Source organism: Panthera uncia (genome assembly GCF_023721935.1).
Source record: "Panthera uncia isolate 11264 chromosome C1 unlocalized genomic scaffold, Puncia_PCG_1.0 HiC_scaffold_4, whole genome shotgun sequence".
Classification (NCBI taxonomy): Eukaryota; Metazoa; Chordata; class Mammalia; order Carnivora; family Felidae; genus Panthera; species Panthera uncia.
This window is the reverse complement of record NW_026057585.1, coordinates 40,863,956-40,886,818: the sequence shown is the minus strand read 5'-3', so window position 1 is coordinate 40,886,818 and position 22,863 is coordinate 40,863,956. Positions and strand designations below refer to the sequence as shown.

Below are 22,863 nucleotides of genomic sequence, written 5' to 3'. Positions count from 1 at the left end.
CTAAATTTAAGAAAGCAGCACTGAGAACAAAGAAATAAAGTTGAATCATAACACTGGTAGGAGAGGAGGGTGTAGTGAAGAAGTAATTGAAGATTACTCCTGTTTTTCCAGACTGGGCAAGTGAAAGATACAATTAAGCGAAAAGATAGTGTTGAATATTGGATGTGCGCGAAGGAAGCAATGGTAAGTTCAATTTTAGACATGTTCCATTGAGTTTACTGTGGAGAAAGCAAATGGATATATCTTGCAAGCAGTCTGAAGCCTAAGAATAATCTGATTGGAGATATATACATTTGGAAATCCATCAATATAGAAATGATAATTTAAACCACAGCACTGTGTGAGAATATCAACAGAGAGCATACAAAATAAGAAAGAAGTCAATAACCAAAGCTCAAGCAGTGCCAAAAGCAAGGGGAAGGGCAAAGATATATTTATATATTCATTTGAATTACAGAAATCAAATCATGTCCAAATTTTTTTTAACAGATAAGAAAACTAACAACCTCAGAAGTTAAAAACATTTACCCAGCATCATACTACCAGCTGAGAATTCTACTGGAAGGAGACTGGGATGTTCCTCAAATCTAGTTCTTTTGCAAATAATCTACAAATAAAACTTTTAAAAATATTAAGATTCTAGATTAAATAAGATAGCATTTTAAAGATAAAAACATTATCCAGTCATGAATGGTGACTTAAAAAACCTTATAAAACATTACATTTGGTTCATTTAACTTGACTCTTCATATCCATATATATATTTTGAAATGTTTATTAAGAAGATAATTCAGGTGTTGACTATAATCTTTTTCAATGGCACTTTCCACTCTCATTGCCAGTAAGCTATTAGCATGACCCTTTCTCTCCAACTGAAAATTTAATCATAACAAAATAATTCATGGCTTTATATTCTGATAACTGTCAGTTAAAATAATATAAAAAATACATTTACAATTAAGAGGAATGATAATATAGGACAAGTGAAAAGAAGCAAACAACAAAAGTTGAATCAGTTCTCCAACTTCACATAAATGGTAAAAATAGTACCAGGGAAAATAAATTTCTGCAAAATACTTAACATTTACAAGAAACTACATTAGACAGACAGTCATAAAGAAAGCATATTCACCATAGCTTTCTGAAATATACTACATCAAATTTGGCCCAGCCAAAAGACCTGAAAGGAAAAACAACTAAAATCTAGATACATTACTCTTTCATCTTTTAAGGTTAACACTTGAAACCTAGTAAACCCTGTTTCGTATCTTCTTATGCATCACTGTATCTTGTACCCATCCTCATGAAGTGTATCTGAACCAGTAACCCCATTTTTACTTCTGCTCAAACCATAGCAACACTTCATCAACACAACTAAAACAATGTCAAGTCTCTTTTACCCTCATTCTTCAATTCAAATTGGTATTATTCCAATTTCTCTGACTTCAGCTTCTCAGAAAAAAAAGCTACTTAAACTAATGTTTTACTAATAAGTAGAAACTAGTCCTCACTGTCACAGGAGTGTCAACAAAAATAATTTCCAAATGGTCAAACTTCAGGCTGGGGTGAATGTCATAAGAAGAAAACATACCTAAGTGCATACTGAAATCAAATCAGAAAGTTCCACTTTCAATCATGACAGAATAACAAACACTGAATATCCTCTTGCCAAACACAACTACACAACTGGAGAAAACACAGAAACAATTATTGTTAGACAACAGACAATATGTAGTGCAGGACTATGACCTATAAGAGAGAACAAACAAATAAGATAAGCCACACTATGATCACACTTTCCACATGGAAGTATCATTAGTACTGCAGAACAGGAAGCCGTCTTGCTGAGCAGAGAGAGAGGAAAAAAAAAGAGTGTTTGGGGAAGTGAGGCAGCTGGAATTTGTGGGACAGAGCACCAAAGAGGAAGAAGCAAAACAGAAAAAGACAGAAAAACACCAAATATTTGTGTAAGGGTCCCCTGGAATCTTACATGTACAAAGCTGCACATGTAAAACATGAGATTCCACAAGACCAACCGTTTTCATGAGGCTAGAGTCTTCCTTCAGGTTTCAACTAGCCAGAGTAAAGACCTTTTTAAATGAAACACCAGAAAGGCCATGCCAAGAAGTAAGGCTAAACTAAACCTAAAATACAGGCTACTCTGGACATCCCCCGAACACAGCTAAAACATAAACCTTAATAGGATCAAGCATATTATCAAGTAAATTAACTGCCTGTCAGAACAAATTTCAATACTTTTAAAGAAAGAGAACAAAATCCAGACCCTCAGTAATATTTGTATGGTGGACATTTGAAATATTTTAAGTATGTGAAAATGAATCATAACACACTACAGATAATTCTGCCTACTGAGAGTGCCCTGAACAAATTGCTCAGACTTTTCTCATCACTTTACAAATTTCTCTATGTTAAAATCAGAGATTAAAGAGAAAAGTAGAAGCAGCTTTCCATGAAAATGTAAAAGAAATAGCGGTACACAGACCTCACTGAAGACACATACTTCACTGAAGAAATAGAAAAGTCACAAAACAGATCTTCTCATTTATTACTGAACACTGTAATATCTAATGACATGAGTCATCAAAGAAATACATATATGGTATAGTCTGCTCACCAATTTATAAAAACACATCATTTTTAGAAGTCTATTTATTTTGAGAGGTGGGGGGGGGGTGCAAAGACAGAAGGGAAGAGAGAATCCCAGGCAGGTTCCGTGCTCAGAGAGCAGAGCCCAACTTGGGGCTCAAAGCAGGGCTCAATTTCTCGAACCATGAGATCATGACATGATCCAAAATCAAGAGTCAGACACTTAACTGACTTGGCCACCCAGGCACCCCAAACTTTTTGAGCTTACAAAAAACTACTAAAATCAGGTTCCTACAACTAATGGCTCAGCTTCAATTAGTCTCAAATACTAAATGGGTTTTACTGCTGAGGTGCCTGGGTGACTCAGTCGGTTAAGCCTCCGACTCTTGATTTTGGCCCAGGTCATGATCTTGCAGTTCAAGAGTTCAAGCCCAGCATTGGGGTCTGTGCAGATGGTGCCTGCTTTGGGATTTTCTCTCTTCCTCTCTCTGTGCCTCTCCCCTGGCTCACACACATGTGCACGCTCACTTGCTTGCTTGCTCTCTCTCAAACTTTAAAAAAGAAAAAATATGGGGCACCTGGATGGTGCAGTCGGTTAAGCCTCTGACTTTGACTCAGGTCATGATGTCATGGTTTGTGAATTCAAGCCCCACATGGGGCTCTGTGCTAATGGCTCAGTCTGGAGCCTGCTTCAGAATCTGTGTCTTCCTCTCTCTCTCTGCTCCTCCTCTGCTCATGCTATCTCTCTCTCAAAAGAAACAAACATTAAAAACAATTTTTTTAATAAAAAAAAACCAAAAGGGTTTTGTTGCTAATGAGTACTTATTGCCATGTATAAAGAAACAACTGTTGTTTCTCTATCCAGAATTTAGATACCTGGTAGCTTATGTAAGCAACAGCCTCTAAACCAAGCAAACAAGAAAACATACAATTAAAATGAACATCTCCTTGCACTAATGCTTATCTATGCATTCAAAGAGAAATTCTTCAGTGCATCACTCAAGAATCTTGAGACATAATTCTGACAAGCCTGGTTATTCTGATTCTAAGTTTAAAGAGAACAAAAAGCACTATAGCACTAGAGACAACAAAATGAAAGTCAACAAAAATGAAGAAAAGAAGAAAATTGTAAGTTACAGAATTTGAACATAAAAAAGAAGCTAAATTATGAGAACATAAAAAGCAGAGAAGTGTGAATCGTTTCACATAAGCTAAAACAGATATTCTGGCAGTGATGCCAGAAAAGTATCACTACATAACCTCTGTCAGCAAAAATGACTCTGAGTCAAGAAGAAAAAGGTAAATTATACTACAAACACACTCAGATTACAACAGAGAATCCCTTTTGGAAACCATTCACATCAGTTGAAATAAAAGATGTTGATATGGAAAGGAAAAAAACAAAGAATTCACTGATTATTTCTTAGTCAACGGCATACTCCTCTTACAACCAAAAATGTTATACTAAGGACATTATTTATCTCTCTCCTCTCATTAATCTTGTGCCAAACTACTGGAGCCAATCCAGCTATTATATTCCACAGTCTTTTCCAATTAGTTGAGAAGGTACACCACGCATGAGTTTTCTCTGGTAACCTCTGACTTTAATATACTTAAATGCATTCTAAACAACCCCCCCCCAAAGTATTTTTTTGCAAATTATCCAAGTTCTCTTTTTAAAGTCAAGCTGTAGCATAAGTTTTATACCCCCAATTCATACAGGGCAATTATTCTTCACAGATAAACTAACAAAATGTTCTTTAAAACAATGAACATGAAAACATTTCATCCAATAAGTAAAACAGGTTACTTACCAATAATGCTGATTCTCTGACAGATAAAACCAGATAATCATGATTATGCAATTACAGAGCTTAAACTCAGACCAAAGAACTGTAAAAACTGAGTACCTAGCACCTTCTCCTTGAGAGTTCTAAACCTAGAAACCCGAAAATCCACGGAATTAAGTCTTTACTGGATGAGGTAAACCAGGAGTAGTTCAGACTATGAATTAGAATATGGGAGTTCTTTATGTACCTATAGATATCTGCCTCTATCTTATGTCTGCCAATAGTTCCTCATACTTTCAATAAATAACTTTAAAACCTTAATTGTGAGTTAGGAAATGGGGACTGTATAATGCCACCTATGCTATCTACTTCTGAGTTGGAGTGTCAAATGAGAAATTCAGTGAAATCACTTGGTACCTTATGAAGTATAACACAAATATAACATTATTTTATCTAGGGCAAGATGGCTCCTCTATTGCTTTCTAAGCAAAATCGATCCCTAATCCTGGAGTTTTCTGGTCCCTTGAAAGAAACTTAGACAAACAGTAAAAGTAGTCTCACAGGAAGTGAATCTACAAGACCTCATGAGGATTTTCTCTATGCAGCTTCTGAAACCGATGAAGATATCAGAAGATTGATCATAAGCATAGTGTAAAAGAACATATTGTAATTATTTAAAGTATATTAACGTTTTCAGAGGACCAAGTTTAAAAATACAATTCCTATAAATATTCTCTAATATGGCTTAAAAATGTCTTACCTAGAGACTACATAAGCAATACTCTATTTGATAAACAACTGGCTTATTCTTAAAACTTTCATTATCTAGAAACTTGAAAATTGGTATAAGCATTAATAATCTTATCAGTGAGTTAACCCTTTAGAAAACCTCAAGAATCCAGAAACTCTTAATCTGACTTTTTATCCTCTGCCTGTTCATGAAAAGTTGTAAGATCTTTAAATGAAGCTATCCAAGGCCCTTCGAATATAAATTTAAGTGTTCTTGTACAAGGAGAATACAGAGAGAAATTCAGAGACAACTGACCAAATCACATTTCCATTCAAAAATTTATTTTCTAGTGGTTGCCTTGTGAACTGGGAAAAAAGCTCTGAACATTAAAACCCAGGACCTTCTCTATACCTGCTCTCCCTAGAACAAGAACTTCAAATCTAAGACACCTGACTCAACGCTTCTGATTCAAAATCCACAAAAGGTCAATTCTCAAAAAGAAAAGGCAAATCATAGTTAAGTACATGATCTCAGTCAGTCTGGCTATTACGCCAAAAAGGTAGTCACCAGGTATTACCTACCACTTTAACAGAATCCTTCACTCTTGAAGATCAGAGGATTTTGAGGTAAAATAGTATTTTTTTGATTCCCCACCCACTACTCTTTGAGAAAGCACATCTAGTAAAATAATCCACAGCTGGAATCTTGCCAGAAACAAAGATAATATTCAGTCCCCCATGCTCATAGTTTTCCATTTGGAAAAATAAATATATAAAAGCAAACTGTGGGTTTATATGCTAAAGAAGAGGGATGGCATCTAAAAAGGAAACAGGGTAAGTATCCAAAATGCCCACAAATTCATTTCTCTGGCCTATGGCCTAATTACCATGAATCAGGTCTAAGGCTAGGATTCTTTTTTTTTTTTTAATGTTTATTTTTGAGACAGAGACAAAGCATGAGTGGGGGAGGGGCAGAGAGAGAGGAAAACAGAATCCCAAGCAGGTTCCAAGCTCCAAGCTGTCAGCACAGAGCCCAATGCAGGGCTCAAACTCAGGAGCTGTGACATCATGACCTGAGCCAAAGTCTGGCACTCAACCAACTGAAGGACTCAGGCACCCCTAAGGCTAGCATTCTATACACAATATCTTTTCAAACATTTACAAACCATTTCATTAGATGACCTTATATGTGATATCCTTGCAAACAAGACAGATAAATTATAGGCTAAATGGTAGGATAGAAGGTTACTGATTAAATAATCAATGTTAACTCAGAGAAGAGTTGTAACTCGAATAAAGAGCTATGTCCTCCTGGCTCCAAAGAACTAGGCCATACTGAGTGTTTTCTATCAATAACATATTTTTTAATCTGGCCATCAGGAAGTACTCATTCCCTACTGGTAAAGACAGTCATGTGTAATCTGAGCAATGCCCAATTCCCAGTTTCAAAAGGAAATTGTCTACAGAGAAATTTACTAGCATGAAGAGAATGAGAAAGAAAAACAAAGTATTTGATACAGTATAATGTGTACCTGTGTATGCAGCAGAATATTCCATCTACCCCATTTATCTTTTTTTTTTTAACCCCAAATGCATTTTCAAATGCAAGAAATTAGCTTGAGACTTCAAAGCACTAGATGGGTATCATGATGCTATCTTTTACAATGATAATTTGGGTACAAAAAAAAAAAAAAAAAAGGCCAAGACAAAAGGCTCTTGGCTCTAGACAAAAAGCATTTGAAGAAGGATCTTACTGAAAGAGATTGCATCTAACATGATCAAACACCCTCTCTCAATTTTCTTTAAATTATCTCTAACCAAGATGCTAATCAAGATGCTCTCACTCTCCATCTCACTTCTACCAACATGCTTCCTCCAGAGGGAAAAAACATTGAAAGTGAATTGTCAAAAGATGCTATCTTCAAAAGACTGGAGAAAGGCAACAAACCAAAAAAGAATGATTTCTTTTGCCCAAGGTCACCCAATGAGGCATTAATTTAAAAATACTGTCCTAATAAAGCATCTACCATCCAAATTCCAAAGGACTTTGTACATCCTGAGAAACCCATGAAACTGTATTGGTCTCATTCTCAAAGGGTTAGGAATACGGAACATCACTTTTTAAATATTAAGACCACTATCTTTACACAACTGTTTTATAAACATCATCCTTCAGAATTACTATCAGGAGAGCTCTAACAAAAAAAGGAACATAATGAGTTATGAGAAAATACTTCCTATCAATATTCTAGCTAAGTCTTGGGGCACCTGGGTGGCTCAGTCGGTTGAGTGGCTGACTTCAGCTCAGGTCAATGATCTCACAGTTCGTGAGTTCGAGCACCCCTTGGGCTTGCTGCTGTCAGCTCAGAGCTCACTTCAGATCCTGTCCCCCTCTCTCTCTGCACCTCCCCCACTCGTGCTCTCTCAAAAGTAAATAAAACACTTAAAAAAAAAATCAGCTAAGCCTTAAAAAGAGCATTTCTTTGCCAAAGAAACAATAAAAAACAAAAAATTAAATTAATGAGTATATTTTGTAAAAATGCACACTTCTTGAGTTTTTGGTCTTTCCCCAAGACATATGTTCTTCCTCCTTGTGCCTCCAGATAAACAATTCTGTTTTTAAAAACTGATGAATAATACCAATGGTAAGAACTCAATTTATCTGAAATTGAAAAAACCTTGTTTTTCTCTCAGATTGGACTTCAAATATTTCAAATACATAAAAATGCTAACAGTTCCATAAAAATAAATGAATAAAATACTCACATAAAATGACCTCTATTAAATCAATATTAAAATACTATTTATAAAAAATTTTTTTCAGAAAAGAAATCTATGCTAAAAGGCCACTAAATTATCATACACAAATGCAACCTATCTATAATGTATGGCAAAAAATTATTATGTTCCACAACCAGGATTTGATACTCTGATCTGATACATACCAGAATCTGGCAATTGTCACAACAAAAGCATTACAAAGTTTCCTCAAATTAACATTTTTACATAGCCTATATAATGTGATAGCAATTCAAAAGCATATTTTGTAGGGGCAAAAGGTGATCTTTCTGTTGTTGATCATGGTGTTTACAGTAAGCACTGTTCGCCGTTCATCAACAGTTCCTTGCACGATTACTCGGAGTTAGCTCCAATTTATTTGTGTTATTACCCAGAATACTTTGCCTTCAAAACAAAGGCTAAGAACTGATAGTATTTTAAGATAGTCTCCCCTTATAATTCAGAGTCAGGAAAAATTTGTCTCAAATGCTTTATGTAAACTATGCAACAGACTAACTTGCTAATATGCTAATTACAATATACAATTAGCTGTCATGGTATTAACAGTAATATCTACTCTACAAATCACAAGTCAAAGGTAATGCATAAAGTACATTTTTTAGTCAAAAGTTTTAACTGGAAAGTAGATATAAGCAACTAAGATAAAAGTGGACTTATAGCCTGCCAGATTTCTCTTAATCTATATGATGTCTAAGCACTCGTTAATTCTTCTACACTGCCTAGAAGGCCTAGACACTTCATAAAGTTCTGCGACTATAAATCAAAGTGTACTGTGATAAGTAAAGATGTTTCCATTTTACAAATTAACTGAAACGGTATAAAACTTATTAATAAACAAAAACACCATCAACCATGGCTTCCACATGTCTTTTCTAATTAAGATGTATGAACTATCAAAACTAGAAAACCATATTGTCATTGAGAAGAGTAGTAAGTTGAGTTTTAAAGTCTTTCTTTTTTTGGAGCTTTTTTAAGAGTTGAGATAATCATTATGTTAAACCTAAAATTTAAGCTAAAGCATTAATTTCAGCTATAATAAAAATGCTATGAATAGACATTTAAGAATAGATACTGAAAGCGTGGGGAATAATAAACAAAGCAGAATTCATGGTTACCATATTTACACATACTCTTTGTTGTGTTTCAGTGCCACATGATCTGATTCAAAGTAATAAACATCAGGATCATCATCTTCTTCTTCTGTATTGTGTGGATTGGCACTCTCTTTGGCAGATGGCAAATGTCCAATATTAAGTCTTGCCTCTGAGGGTGGCTTACTTAGTCCTTCACTCCCATAATTTCCAGAGTCACAAAATATTCCTTTTTCATTCTGAGAAATTTCATCAGGATTTGTGGGAGATTCACTTCTATTATCACTAACAGTTGCATTTGTTTCATTGGGACTAAGATTATTCTCCTCAAATTGTCCATTTTCTCTGCAAGGAGAATTGTTTTTAGTGGGACTACCTCTGGTAGGGGCTGCCCTTCGTGGTGAAGTTCTCAGAGTATATCGATGTTCTTGAGGTTCTGATAAAGACATCATTTGAGCTGAAACACAGTCTAGAACAGAAGATGATTCTGGTTCTCCAGAGACTGGCATACTCTCAAGACTTGTGTCCAGGGCGTTATTGGTGTTTTCATTACACTGCTCTTTTGAGGCACTGCTATCTCCCACCACATCTACTTCCTCCTCAGAATCCCTTAAGGATGACTGAATTTCAGAAAAGGGACCTGTAGCTGGCTCAGTAGTCAGCTGATTAACATGTTCCACAGGCAGGCAGGCAGTTACTATTTTGTGGTCCTCCAACTTGACCTGCACTTCTTTTGTGCAAGGCACGTTATGCTCTATATAACTGTCGTCCTTCCTACTATCAAGGAACATTGAAGTGTGGGTATCCGAATCCCCATTTTCAGCTACTGACTTTTCCTGCAACACATACGAACCAGTGCTATTTTGTTTAGTGTTCCCATCAGGCTGACAGTCGTCATAGTTTATAACAGCTGAATCGCTGTCATCAACACCATTGACAGCCAAATAGCCTGCGATTTCTTCAACTACTGTAGAATTAAGTGGCCCTTCCTCACTGACATTCACCTTTTTAATTTCCCTTTTCTCACAATCATCCAGTATAAGACATCGACAAGCTCGTTTAGTCCCTTGAAAATCTGCATCATTGTCCACTACTGTATTCCTCTCTTCTACCGACTCCTTGTCTGATTTTATAGGTGAATCTTCTTCTGAACTGTTTGGTGCTTCAGATCTAAGACAACGCTTAATTCTTTTTAAAACTGGTGAAACAGGTTCTGTTTGCCTTCTCTCACAATTTTCTATAGCCTGCCTTTCTATGTTATCTTTTTCTGAAGAAGAAAGTCCTCTTTTCCTAGGGCTTACCCATGATTCTCGAGTACTTTGCTGTTTTAAATCAGTAGTTCTTCCATTATTATTTCCTTTCTGAATTTGCACAGGCTCTGGTCTCTTCTTTGGTGATCTTGATCGTACTTGAGAATGAGAAGAGATTTCTTCAGGGTGAGCAATGCTACGATTCCTTAAAGTTCTACCACAAAAAGATTCATCCAAGCCGTTTAACCCCACTGTTGATCTTGTAACACGAGTAGATCGGGAAGCAGCCATACTATGGCAAGTCCCTACAATACGGTCATCATGATCCACTCATTGGGAAACCTTCAAAAATGTAAACAAAATAATGAGAAAAAGGTAATAGTTAATATACCTAAAACAAAAGCATAAAGCTATTAACTTTTAAATCCAAGTATAGCCAATGTTAATAAATTACGTGATATAATTTCTTTTATTAACATTTCCAAAAATGATATTAATAATAACAGCTAACAATTATATGGTACTTAATATGTTCCAGGAATCATTCTATATGCTTTACATACATTAACTCATTTAAGTCTCACAACAACTAAGGTAGATGCTATTACCATCCCTACTTTACAAATGAGGAAGAGGATGAGGTATGTGTATAGTTTAAGTAATGTATCCAAAACCATACACAGAAGTGGCAGAGCAGGGCTCTAGAGACCATGCCTTTAACCTGCCTTGCTGTTTATCTGCTTTTCAGATACAAAGGCACAAAGGGCCCAGAGAAGAGTTACCTCAAAGACAGGATTTCATCTTGGTTATTAAAATAATACCTACGAATTTATATAGCAACAATCACAAAAACTATCCCAATCATTTCTTATGTTTTCTCAAAACATTCCTGGGAGGTAAAGTGGTAGGCTCAGCTCTTCTTAATTCACTCTTATTAAAATGAGTTTTAGGTCAAATCCTCTGATAACAAACTATGTGACATCCAAAAACTTTCGGTTGTAACCAAGCAGATGAACAGATATCACAATCCTAGCTTGCAATAAGCTAAAAGCAAAACAGAGGAAAGCCAAACCTCCCTAGTCTCTAGAAGTACAGCCATAAATTAGCAAGTGAAAGGAAGTATTCTGAAGAGGATAGAAGAAAAAGGAGAAGCCCCCCCAAAGCAAATACTGCATCTAAGAAATAAGGACAACACATTCTCTCCTTCTTTAAACTCCTGTATATAGGTATATGCCACAGTTTTAACGCATATTGGGAATGAGCTGGTTTTCTGATGTGGATGTTGGGTGTGTCTAAGATAGAAATGCAAGGGAAATTGAAAACTGCCCTGATTGATCTACCTGGATAAACTCTTAAGTGGTTATTATTTTCCAAAGGTTCTCCCATAAAGCAGAATAAAGGAGCTATTAACATTTCAAGTATCCATTCTTCTGCTCCTCTTCTGTTTAGCTTTCACAAGATAATTTGCCACTTCACTGCTTAACTTCCAAATTGGGGGGGGGGGGGGGGTAGGATGGATACAGAAAGAAGCCAGTAACAGCTGTAGTACATAGTTGCATAGTACCCTTCCCCCTCCCTTCCACGCTTCCCATAGCTCCTCCTACAAACCCTCCCAATGCCGTTCTACCTCTCCCCCTGCAAATCAAATACAATCTCTCCTTTGCCTCAACCAGAAATGTCTAACAGCAGAACAGTTATGAAGAACTGCAGAAGCCATAGCAACATGCTACCACATACCAAAAAAAAGAAATATTAAAGGGAAATGTCTTCCTGTTCCTGACTGCTGACAAATGTTTCCCAAAAATATGTAAGCTGATTGAGTTTAGTTTTGTTTCACAGTAAGGTATACTTTTAAATTTTTAATTAACAGTTTTTAAAAATCTTACAAGACTCACAAAACCAGCTCTGGGATTAGAATATGATAATTTGTTCTAGAGAGTTATACAGCCATCACATGAATAAGTAAAGGACACCAATCAGAACTTAGAAATACATTTCACATAGTAAACTTCTCCTATTTTGGGATTCATTAGAGGGACGTGATATGTAATTCTCTTTTGCTTAAATCTTGTCATGAAGATTACAGTCTATTTTAAATCACAGGTAATAAATATTGAATGTACCATAAATATCCACTTTTAATTACAAAAAATATAAGTTAAACTTCAAATGATGCTCCAAAACAGCACAAACTAAAAAAAATATTAAAATCAATTTATTTGTTTATACACCCAAATCTGGAGCTCTGAAATTTGAAGGTTACTAGCTTTTAAATATTAATTACCTATGTAAATACACAAAAGAAACATAATTTTTTAAACTTTACAAAATATAATGCAAACACCTTTAACGCAAATTTGATTACACTCATGATTTATGATTCAAAAATAATATTGGCAATAGTAATATTTTATATAAAAAAAGAATCTGTTAACCTTTACTTTTTAAAAGGTGATGCCAATTAAAGACATATAAACCTCAAATGATACCCATAATAGGCACTCCTAAGCCCTTTTCTTTCCATAGCAATCCAAATGAAAGCAAAATTGCTGCCCTGTCATTATTAATAAAATAAACCTATTATTATTACTCAGAGTTACTTGTAAAGAACATATGTATACTATTTCATATTATTAGTATTATGTATGTATACATAATATAATTATAAAACACCACCTATAATGAGGGCCTATTTTATTTCTTCACCATTTCAGTGATCAAAACACTAATAAATATGAAAGATTAAACCTCTTTTTGTTTCTTCTGATCCCTAAAAAGCATTCTTATTCCATTCAACAACTACAATAAAGTCCATTTTATTTACAGTTCTCAAATCCTGTGCTATTGAGCCATATTTAAAGCGAACCTGTTTTATAACAAGGATAGTTTTGGTACCACAAAATCTCACAACTCAAAGTGTGGCCTAAGAACGAGCATCATGGGCATCTCTTGGAAGCTTGCTGGAAATGCAGAATATCAAACCCTGTCCCAGATCTACCAATTAATCAGATTCCCAGGTGATTTATATGCCTGCTAGTATTTGAGAAGCACTGCCTTAGACCACTGCATCCAGACAGTATTCTACTAAAATCATATAGTCATCAGGTTCAAACTAAATTAGACCTATTTATAATATATCTTTTAAAAGTCCTTATTTGATTCTAGAAATAATAAAGCAAGCAAGCAAGCCATGACCACTTTGGTTAAAGAAGTACAAAGTAGGACTCAACTGCTTGCCTGAAATTAACATATTGTATGCACTTAAGGTAATAAATTGGTAAACATTCTGAAGATTAAATGAAATCTGAGCATTCTTCCCTCTGATAATTTTTCTTCTAACTTTTTTCTTCATCTTTTCTATTCTGGATAGGCTTATACAAAGGCACATACTTTCTATAGTTATCTAGTAAGTTGAGTGCAAATTTCAATTACCAAAAAGGGACTAAAAATGTCCTGACCATCTCAACCAAGTCTTAACATTGTTTCCCATGTTTAGCAAAGTACTATAGACTTAAGTAGTTATTTTCCTCATTTTAGCTATATAATATAGAGTTACTGAAGAAATTCAGTGAACAGGTTTGGAGCATAAAATTATATTCCTGCCAAATATTAAATTACTAAGGGAACAGAAAGGGACTTGTTTATAAGCTAAGAATCTCAGAAAATAACCTTGCTAGTTAACTAAATAGGAGGCACATGGTGAAAATCTTAGCCAGCACCCAATTCAATCACTCTTGTTTCAGAATTAAGGGAAATTGTTAGTTAACATATTCCTATGGCAAAACTGAATCTAGCAACTAGAATGTAGTTCCTATATTTTATCTACCAACTAATGAATATGGCACTTTCTAGAATAGAGGGAAGAGAATATGATCAATCACCAGAATTAAACAGACTCTTTTCCTCTGACTCCCACCCTCAAAGCTCTTATCCTATTGGAGAGCACATCAAGGACAGTCAACCAAATTTCAGCCTGTCTACTCATATAAAACCCCAAATCCTACCTATATGTCTAACATCTCACCCATTTATTTGCTGCTGAACTATCTTCCCCGAAATTTGAATCTACTTTTACCTCAAATCTAACTGTAGGATCCTGAAACAGTATCAGCAGTGTTTCACATCATAAATGTCCAGCCCCTGTGATCACATCTGCAAACTGCATCAATATGAACTAAAAGGAATAATAAACATTAAATTAAAATGGTCCACCTAATGGAATACTACTCTATCACCCACTTATAAGAAATCTCAAAAAGGTATTCAAAAATAATGCATATAACCTTTTGCTCCACTATAATTACCAAAATAGTATGGTATGGTGCATTTTGGGAATTGAGGGACTGGCAATCCTCCATTAACACCAATGTTCTAGCTGATATTTACTATCACAATATTAAGTTTTATTAATTGAACAATTTTTACCAAACTGGTCATGATATCAAACCAAAGTGAAAGGCAAAAACAAGAACAATTGATCAGTGTTACCATAGGATCCTTCTGTCTAAAACATAAACACAAATTGTTTAGTAATGGTTCAGACTACCCTTGTCATACAATTCTTCTACGACAAATTTCTTCAGTTGAGCAATTATCACTATAAAGTTAAAAGTAGGAGAGTGAAACCCAGGGACCCACCTATGGATTTCAAATTAAAGTTCTTAATATTTGTCTTTTTGAAACTATAGATTCTATTATACACTACCTCGTACAAAGGGATCTCTTCTTTCTTCCCCATTAAGAGAGATGGATATAGATGACAGATAGATACATAGATAGAAAGCTGAATGAATACATACTTAAAAAGAAAACCGGTGAGAAACAGAAATCAAGCAATTTCATAAAGCCCCTTGAATCAAAAATACCTAGGAGTCAAAGATAGGTATAATACTCTAGAGTTCCAACATACTTAGGCACTTCATTTATACCCCTAACGGGAAGAGTGGGAAAATATTTCATCCCTAACCCATTGCCTATAGCTCCACACTCCTATGAACTGCCAGCCAGACTATACAATTTGCCATGCAGACATACAGAAACATAACAAGTAACCATCCCCACCAAAAAGAAAAACAAAACAAAACAAAACTATAGTTGTCTTCACTACTGCAAAACTAAATAACTTACCTGAACAACCAAAGATCTATCATTGTGGAAATATTATCTTTTCCTTATATCCTGAAGGAGTTGGAGCTATGATCTAGAATAGAGCTTAAGCATCAGGGTTTCAGACTCTCAGCTTCAGCCATGGAGAATACTAGAACCTCCTAAATTCCTTTCGTTAAAATAAAATAATAAAAAAAAATTAAAGAAACAAATTAACTTATGCTAACAGATTTACCCCACCTATAAGAGGAAATAGTAGGTAACAGAGTATCTATTCAAAATAACATCTTTGATACTTCTTAGTAACTCCATAGTCTCAGAGATACTAAGGAACCACAAAAGAATTTTTAAAAACCAACAAAAACAAATCAAAAAGAGCTTGAAATATACCAAATCCTTATAACAACTCATTATTAGTTTGCATCAAAATGTGACTCCATTCTTTCCTAGAGTCTACAGCAATATTTTTTTGAGGTGACCCAAAGACTGCCTTTAACAAGATATAATTAAGAATATATAATCTATTACTCTTATTCTAGAGGCCTTCCCAAGCTTTGGCCTTCAAATATGAAAAACTGGGGACTGAACAACAAAAATAATGTAAGTTATGCACACCAAAGAATCAACTAAGTCTTCAAATATCCATATATGGTAACCTTGATGATTACTTAAGTGCCCTAAGACTCTATTACAAAGAGAAACTTTATTATTTTTGGCTTATGGATTTTCAGTTAGGACAAAAACAGTAAGGATTTTCTTTTAGTAAGTACCCAGTTGGCCAGATATTTTAATTAATCTAATTACACTCCATTTCTTGGACAGGCTGGTTAATTAAGAATTTTACTTTATAATAATGTATTATAATATCCTTTTCAGAGAATCTTGCTAAATATTATTATGAGTGCCCATTTAGAAAAAAGGAAGAACACAAGAAAAAAGACTAGCAATGTTTATGACAGATTGTCCCTTTATTATAAACACGAAAGTAAATATTCTAAAAGTGACACTATTTTCAGTGAAGGATTACAATTTTAAAACTGATACAGTTAACAAACCTTGTAATCTAGAGTTACTGCCTACTAAATATAAAAAGATTACAGTTTTAATCAGCTAGGAGATCAGTACTAACATCTAATATCTACAGATGCAACCTCTCCCAAATGTGCCCTGTAAATTCTTGAAAAACACAAGGTAGGAAAAATGTCTAAACAAAATCATTTAATACTGCATTAAGAAATATGCTAAATTAACAGGAGGGTGCACAGCGCAAACACAATCCTACAAAAAGTAACCCTTGACTTGAAAATTCACTCTTCTTACAACAAAGACTCCAACTGCCAACTCCTTTATATCCAAACCTGAACGCCTTTCACAAACATAGCAAAACATTACATTCTATAAGTATGTGGTGGGGGTGGCAATCATCAGAGGCAGGATGCACAATTTAAGATGTGTCTGAGTATACATGGACACTCCCATTCTAGCACTGTATTCAAAGTTCTAGTAAGCCACCTTACTACCCATTGTGGACTGGGTGTTCACTATAGGAACCTCTTTTGTTATGATATTTACCAGGCAAGGATATCTGCAACGTTCATTTCACACAAGAACTGATACTTACAGCTGAGTTCTACCAGTATTAAGATACACAGGATTACCCAGACGTGTTTCTTAAAAGCCTGATACACTGAAAAAGAAATTTTGGTCAATGGCTTCTACTAACTAAAGCCCACTTGGCCTTAATTAAGATTACTTATTTTCTTACCTTTTTAAAAGTGTTTTTCGCCTAGTATTTGATTCCCAAGCGTCTGTATTTATTTGTCATCACTGTTAATGTCCATGTTACATTGAGACTTCAGGTATTAATTATTTATATGGATGTACTAGCACAACTTGGTATCTGTGAAGGGAAACCACAATATAGTCACTATGGATGTGTTACTGTTTACAGATTTGTGGACAAAAACGGTATTTCCAAACAGACAACACACTGCATTTTCTATCAATTTCACAAATAATTCCTCATATTAGCCTACAAAATATGTGTTATCTTCAATAGGCTAAGATGAGTTGCTAACAATCTTACAAATGCTTCTCAGAGTACCCACATAAAACATTTCAAAATCTAATTCTAAATTAAAATTCTTACAAATTTAAGAGCTCCTTAGATTCCTTTTCTGACTACTAATGAAGACATACCTCATTTCCCAGAAGCCTATAATTTGCTCAGGGATTAATACAAAAGAATTTTTCATATGTGTTTTATAATAGTATTAGGGAATAGGGGCACCTAGGTGGCTGAGTTGGTTAAGCATTCGACTTGGCTCAAGTCATGATCTCACAGTTTGTGGGTTAGAGCCCTTAATTGGACTCTGTGCTGACAGCTTGAAGCCTGGAGCCTGCTTTGGATTCTGTGTCTCCCTCTCTCTCTGCACCCCGCCCCCCAGCCCCCACCGGCTCATGTGCACGCTCTCTCTCTCAAAAATACATAAACATTAAAAAAAAATATTTTTAAAGAATGCAGTAAAAAAGATCATGACTTTCTCTTAAATGTGACTTTAAAACATTCCATATCCTCTAAAGTAATGATTTTGTCTTGTTTAGATTATCCGTCTATGAATAGTTTGTGAACATTATTTTGGAAGTAAATAGAAAATACACGTGACAAAATAAGTGAAGAAATAAATCAAGATGAAGCTATCCAAACATTCCCTAAAAGTAAGCTTCTTAAAAACATAAGACTTATAGATTACAACTCTGAGAAACACACCAATGTGTTTATAATCATGACAAAAAGCATTATGTAAAACTTTAAATCATTTCAACCAGTTTATTAAAAGAAAAACATGAGCTACAAAAAACTCACTCATATATATCATAGAAATAAACCTATGAATATCATTCTTAAATGATTTACCATTGTGTGCCATTCCAAATTCTTATGTAATAAAAAGAAAGAGCAAAAATCTACACAGACGGGCACCTGGGTGGCTCAGTCGGCTAAAAGTGTCCGACTTTGACTCAGGTCACCATCTCGTGGTCTGTGAGTTCCAGCCCCTCATCAGGCTCTGTGCTGACAGCTCAGAGCCTGGAGCCTGCTTCGGATTCTGTGTCTCCCTCTCTCTCTGCCCCTCCCCAACTTGTGCTCTCTCTAGCTCTCAAAAATAAACATTAAAAAAAAATTTTTTTTTAATCTATACAGAAAATGCAGATAGCCTTATACCTGTTTTATGGATAAAATTGATCTGTCAACCTGCCAGATCTTATCAGTAAAAAGTTTCATTACAATAGAGTAGAAATTAATATGTTATATCAATTATGTTTCAATGAAAACAGAGAAAGAGTAAATAGTGATTAAGAAACTGATATCAAGCACTTAAAACGAGTTTATTCATTTGTTTACAAATGATAAACAATGTCATAAAAAAAATTAACACAGATCCAAGTATTCCCAAATTTAAAAGTTGCTATGAAGTCTTTTATAACAAGCAAATTAAATTAGCCAAACTTCTTATATTCCCTACATTGCATTCTCTCATTCACTATAGCATTTCAAATGTAGCAGATAAACTAGTTTGATTTGTGACCATTTTTTGTTTGAATTATTTAACTATAGTAACTTCCAGAAGTTTGAAAAACTTAGCTATTTTGTCTTTTAAAAGCATCCAAAATGGAAAACAAACCATTTAAATCCTATTCCTAAGGCCTTCTTATTTATTCCTGGCTACAGAGCTTTGCTTGTTTTCACATACTAATAAAATCAATTGACTATTCAAGAATTCCAAAAGTAAATCCAAAACCAATCTTGACTGAAAAGAATTACTTTTCCTAGTATTTGTAGTCTAACACTGGTACTACTGTGTTAAATAGATTGCAGGATCTAAGATTCATGGCACATATGAAATCACTTCAAAAGACTACAGAAAATCTCACTAGCAAATATTACCAGTTCTGATTAAACAAAGTTATAAGCTACACAACTTACTACAAAACCGTGAAGTCTGAGAGCTAAATGCAACCTAAATTATAAGACACTGAAAATATTTTTTAGTTTTATAAAACTTGGAAAAAATTCAAAACAGAAGTTACACTATGGACTCATATTAGTACAGTTGTTATAAATGAAAATATTAAATTCTTCAGTTGTTATAAATGAAAATATTAAATTGTGCACTATTCCAGATCTTTAAATGATTTTAAAAGAAACAAACAAGGACATTCAAAGGATTAAGATAATGGTCTGGGACAGAAACACCTTTGCTAGACAATTTAGCTTATCACAGTCAGTTGCTATAGAGAGCTAAATCGAATATTTGGTGCAAAGTATAAACAAAGAAAAGCACACTTTTCTGGATCCCTAAGTTGTTTGGAACCACAGATTCAGTGTTTTTGGGTATGTTTAACAGACTTTAGAGATAAGCCTATTTCATAGTCAACAGAGAGGTAACAGAAGCATCAGGTTTGATAGGAGACAGAAACATGATTCCTTATCATCAAATATAACTAACAACTATCGGACCATGAGTAAGCCACTTCACTCTTCTTTGCTTCATTTCCTCATCTATAAAACAGGAGTAGTGTATTTCTCAGGCTTACTGTGAAGTTCAGAAGAGATTACGCCTGTGAAGTGCTTTAGCTTATTGGTTTTCAAACACCTAAGGAATTTCTGGACCTTGATCTTGGGGTTGTGGGTTCAAGCCCCATCTGGGGTATAAAGATTACTTAAAAATAAAATCTTAAAAAGGGGGGAGGGGTAGCACCTAGGAAGGTAGTTCACTCGGTTAAGAATCCGACTCTTGATCTCAGCTCAGGTCATCATCTCACAGTTAGTTCATGAGTTCGAGACCTGTGTCAGGCTATGCACTGTCAATGTGGAGCCTGCTTGGAATTCTCTCTTCCCCCTCTCCTGCTCACACTCATGCACACCCTCTCTCTCTCAAAATAAACATTAAAAAAAAATTAGAAGACATGCAAAGAAGGAAAATACCACTCATAATGCCAAAAATCAATCAACAGAAAATGATCCATACATGATAGATTTACCAGACAAGAACATTAAATCACTTATCATAAACGTAGTTCATACATTCAAAAAAGCAGATGAAGGGGTGCCTGGGCGGCTCAGTTGGTTGAGTGGTCAGGTGAACAGCTGACTCTTATTTTCTGCTCAGGTCATGATCTTGTGGTTTGTCAGATCAAGCCCCATGTCGGACTCCATGCTGACAGCATGGAGCTTGTTTGAGATTCTCTCTCTCCCCTTCCCTGGCTGGCACACATGTACACACTCTGTCTCTCAAAATAAGTAAATACACTTTTTTTTAATAAAAAAATAAAAATTTGATTGTTCTAGTAATAAAAAATGCTGTTTGGGAATAACAGCAGATTAGACACTGCAAAGAAAATGTCAATGAACAGGAAGACCTAGCAACAGACACTATACAAAACAGGAACACAAGACTGAAAAAAAAGCATAAATAAGCTGTAGGATATCAAGCATCTCAGTATATGGATAAGTGGAGCACCCAAAAGAAGTAGGAAAGAGTCTGAAAAAATAATGTCCCAAAACTTTACAAATCTCACGGAAATTATAAACCTAAAGATCAAAGAGGTTAAAGAGGTAAAATTTAATCTTTAAAGTATTGAAAAAAACTATCAACTAAGAATTCAACTGTCAGAGAAAATATCTTTCAAAAACTAAGATGAAGTAAAGATGATCTCAAATTGTAAATGTTAAAAAGAATCCATCACCAACAGACACGCACTATAGGAAATGTTAAAGGAAGTTACAGAAGGAAAAAGGTAATAGGTGGCAGTCTGGATCTATCCAAAGGAATGAAAAGCACAAGAAATGGTAAATGAGACTAAATATAAAGATTTTTCCCCTTAGTTTTTAAATCTCTTTAAAAGAAAATTGACTGTTTCAACCAAAAATGATACCAATACATTGCGAAATTTAGAACATAAATGGAAGTAAACTGTAGTAGCACAAGACCCAAGAGACTCTAATACTACATGTGAAGTGGTATAATACCACATGTCAAGATGCATGTGATAAATTAAAGATGTATACTATAAAACTTAAAGCAACCATTTAAAAAAAAAAAAAAACAGAAACTGGGCACCTGGGTGTCTCAGTCAAGCGTCCAACTCTTGATTTTCGCTTAGGCCATGATTTCACAGTTCATTGGATAGAGCCCGTGTCAGGCACTGTGCCACAGCACAGAGACTACTTGGAATTTTCCCTCTCCCTCTCTCTGCCCCTTCCCTGCCTGCACTCTCGGTCTCTCAAAATAAATAAACTTCGAAAAAAATAAATAAAAGAAAAACAAAATGAAACACATGTGATAGTTAATAGGCCAACAAAGGAAATAAAATAATTTTTTAAAAATCCAAAATACGGCAGAACAAAAGGAAAAAGGGAATAAAGAACATGTAGAAGAAACAAAACACAAATAGGAAGGAAGTAGCAGGTTTAAACTTACCTATATCAAGAGTCACTTTATAGTAACCCTTCAATTGTAAATAGTCTAAAAACAGTTTAAAAGTAGTTTTAAATTATTTGAAAAAAGTTATTTGGAAAGAATAATAAATTTTATAGGATTCAAAACACATAATTTGACTACAAAGGAATTAAATTAGAAATGAGTAATAAAAACATATCTCAAAAATCCCCAAATATCTCAAATAACCCATAAAAGTCAAAGAAAAAAAAGTCAAAAGAGTAATTAGAGAATTATAGAACTAAATGAAAACAAAACTACAACATATTAAAATCTGTGAGGGGACGCCTGGGTGGCTCAGTTGGTTGAGCATCCGACTTCGGCTCAGGTCATGATCTCACAGTTTGTGAGTTCAAGCCCTGCGTCAGGCTCTGTGCTGACAGCTCAGAGCCTGGAGCCTGCTTCGGATTCTGTATCTCCTGCTCTCTCTACTCTTTCCCTACTCATGCTTGCTGTCTCTCTCCTTTAAAAATAAACAAACATTAAAAAAATAAAAAAATAGAATCTGTTAGATACAGCAAAAGCAGTACTTACAGGACAATTTACAGCAGTAAGCATACATTAGTAAAGACAAAAGGTCTCAACTCAATGACATCAAGCCTCTGCCTTAAGAAACTGGAAAAAGAAAATATAATCATATAAAAACAAGAAATAATAAAGAAAAGGCAAAAATAAATAAATAAATAAATAATAACCAACAAAAGAAAGCAGAAAAATTTATACATCAAAAGGTGGTCCTTTGTTTTTTCTTTTTCAAGAAACGGAGTTTTTTTTTTTTTAATTTTGTTTTGTTTTTTAAAGTAGGCTCTACACTCAACATGGAGCTTGAACTCACAACCCTGAAAACAAGAGTCACATGCTCTACCAACTGAGCCAGTCAGGAACCCCACCGCCCCACCAAAAGCTGGTTCTTTAAGAAAAATCAACAAATCTAATAAATCTCTAGCCAGACTGACTAGGTAAAAATAAATACAAATCACCAATTTTTAGA

At 34.7% G+C, this 22,863-nt stretch overlaps 1 protein-coding gene across 8 annotated transcripts in view; it reads right to left on the bottom strand.

Moving 5' to 3' along the window:
• The window catches only part of ZZZ3 (zinc finger ZZ-type containing 3), a 106,591-nt gene that overhangs the window by 49,491 nt on the left and 34,237 nt on the right, over window positions 1–22,863 (bottom strand). For 5 of the 8 annotated variants that reach the window (XM_049616981.1, XM_049616974.1, XM_049616978.1 and 2 more), the window contains exons 2-5: window positions 17,138–17,272; window positions 15,394–15,541; window positions 14,342–14,440; window positions 9,056–10,608 (exon numbers count right to left, since the gene is read on the bottom strand). In XM_049616981.1, coding sequence (XP_049472938.1) covers window positions 9,056–10,557 — 1,502 coding nt within the window. In that variant the 5' untranslated portion in view covers window positions 10,558–10,608; window positions 14,342–14,440; window positions 15,394–15,541; window positions 17,138–17,272. The remainder of the gene's footprint in view (window positions 1–9,055; window positions 10,609–14,341; window positions 14,441–15,393; window positions 15,542–17,137; window positions 17,273–22,863) is intronic. The other 3 variants (XM_049616973.1, XM_049616976.1, XM_049616977.1) reach the window with 3 other exon arrangements.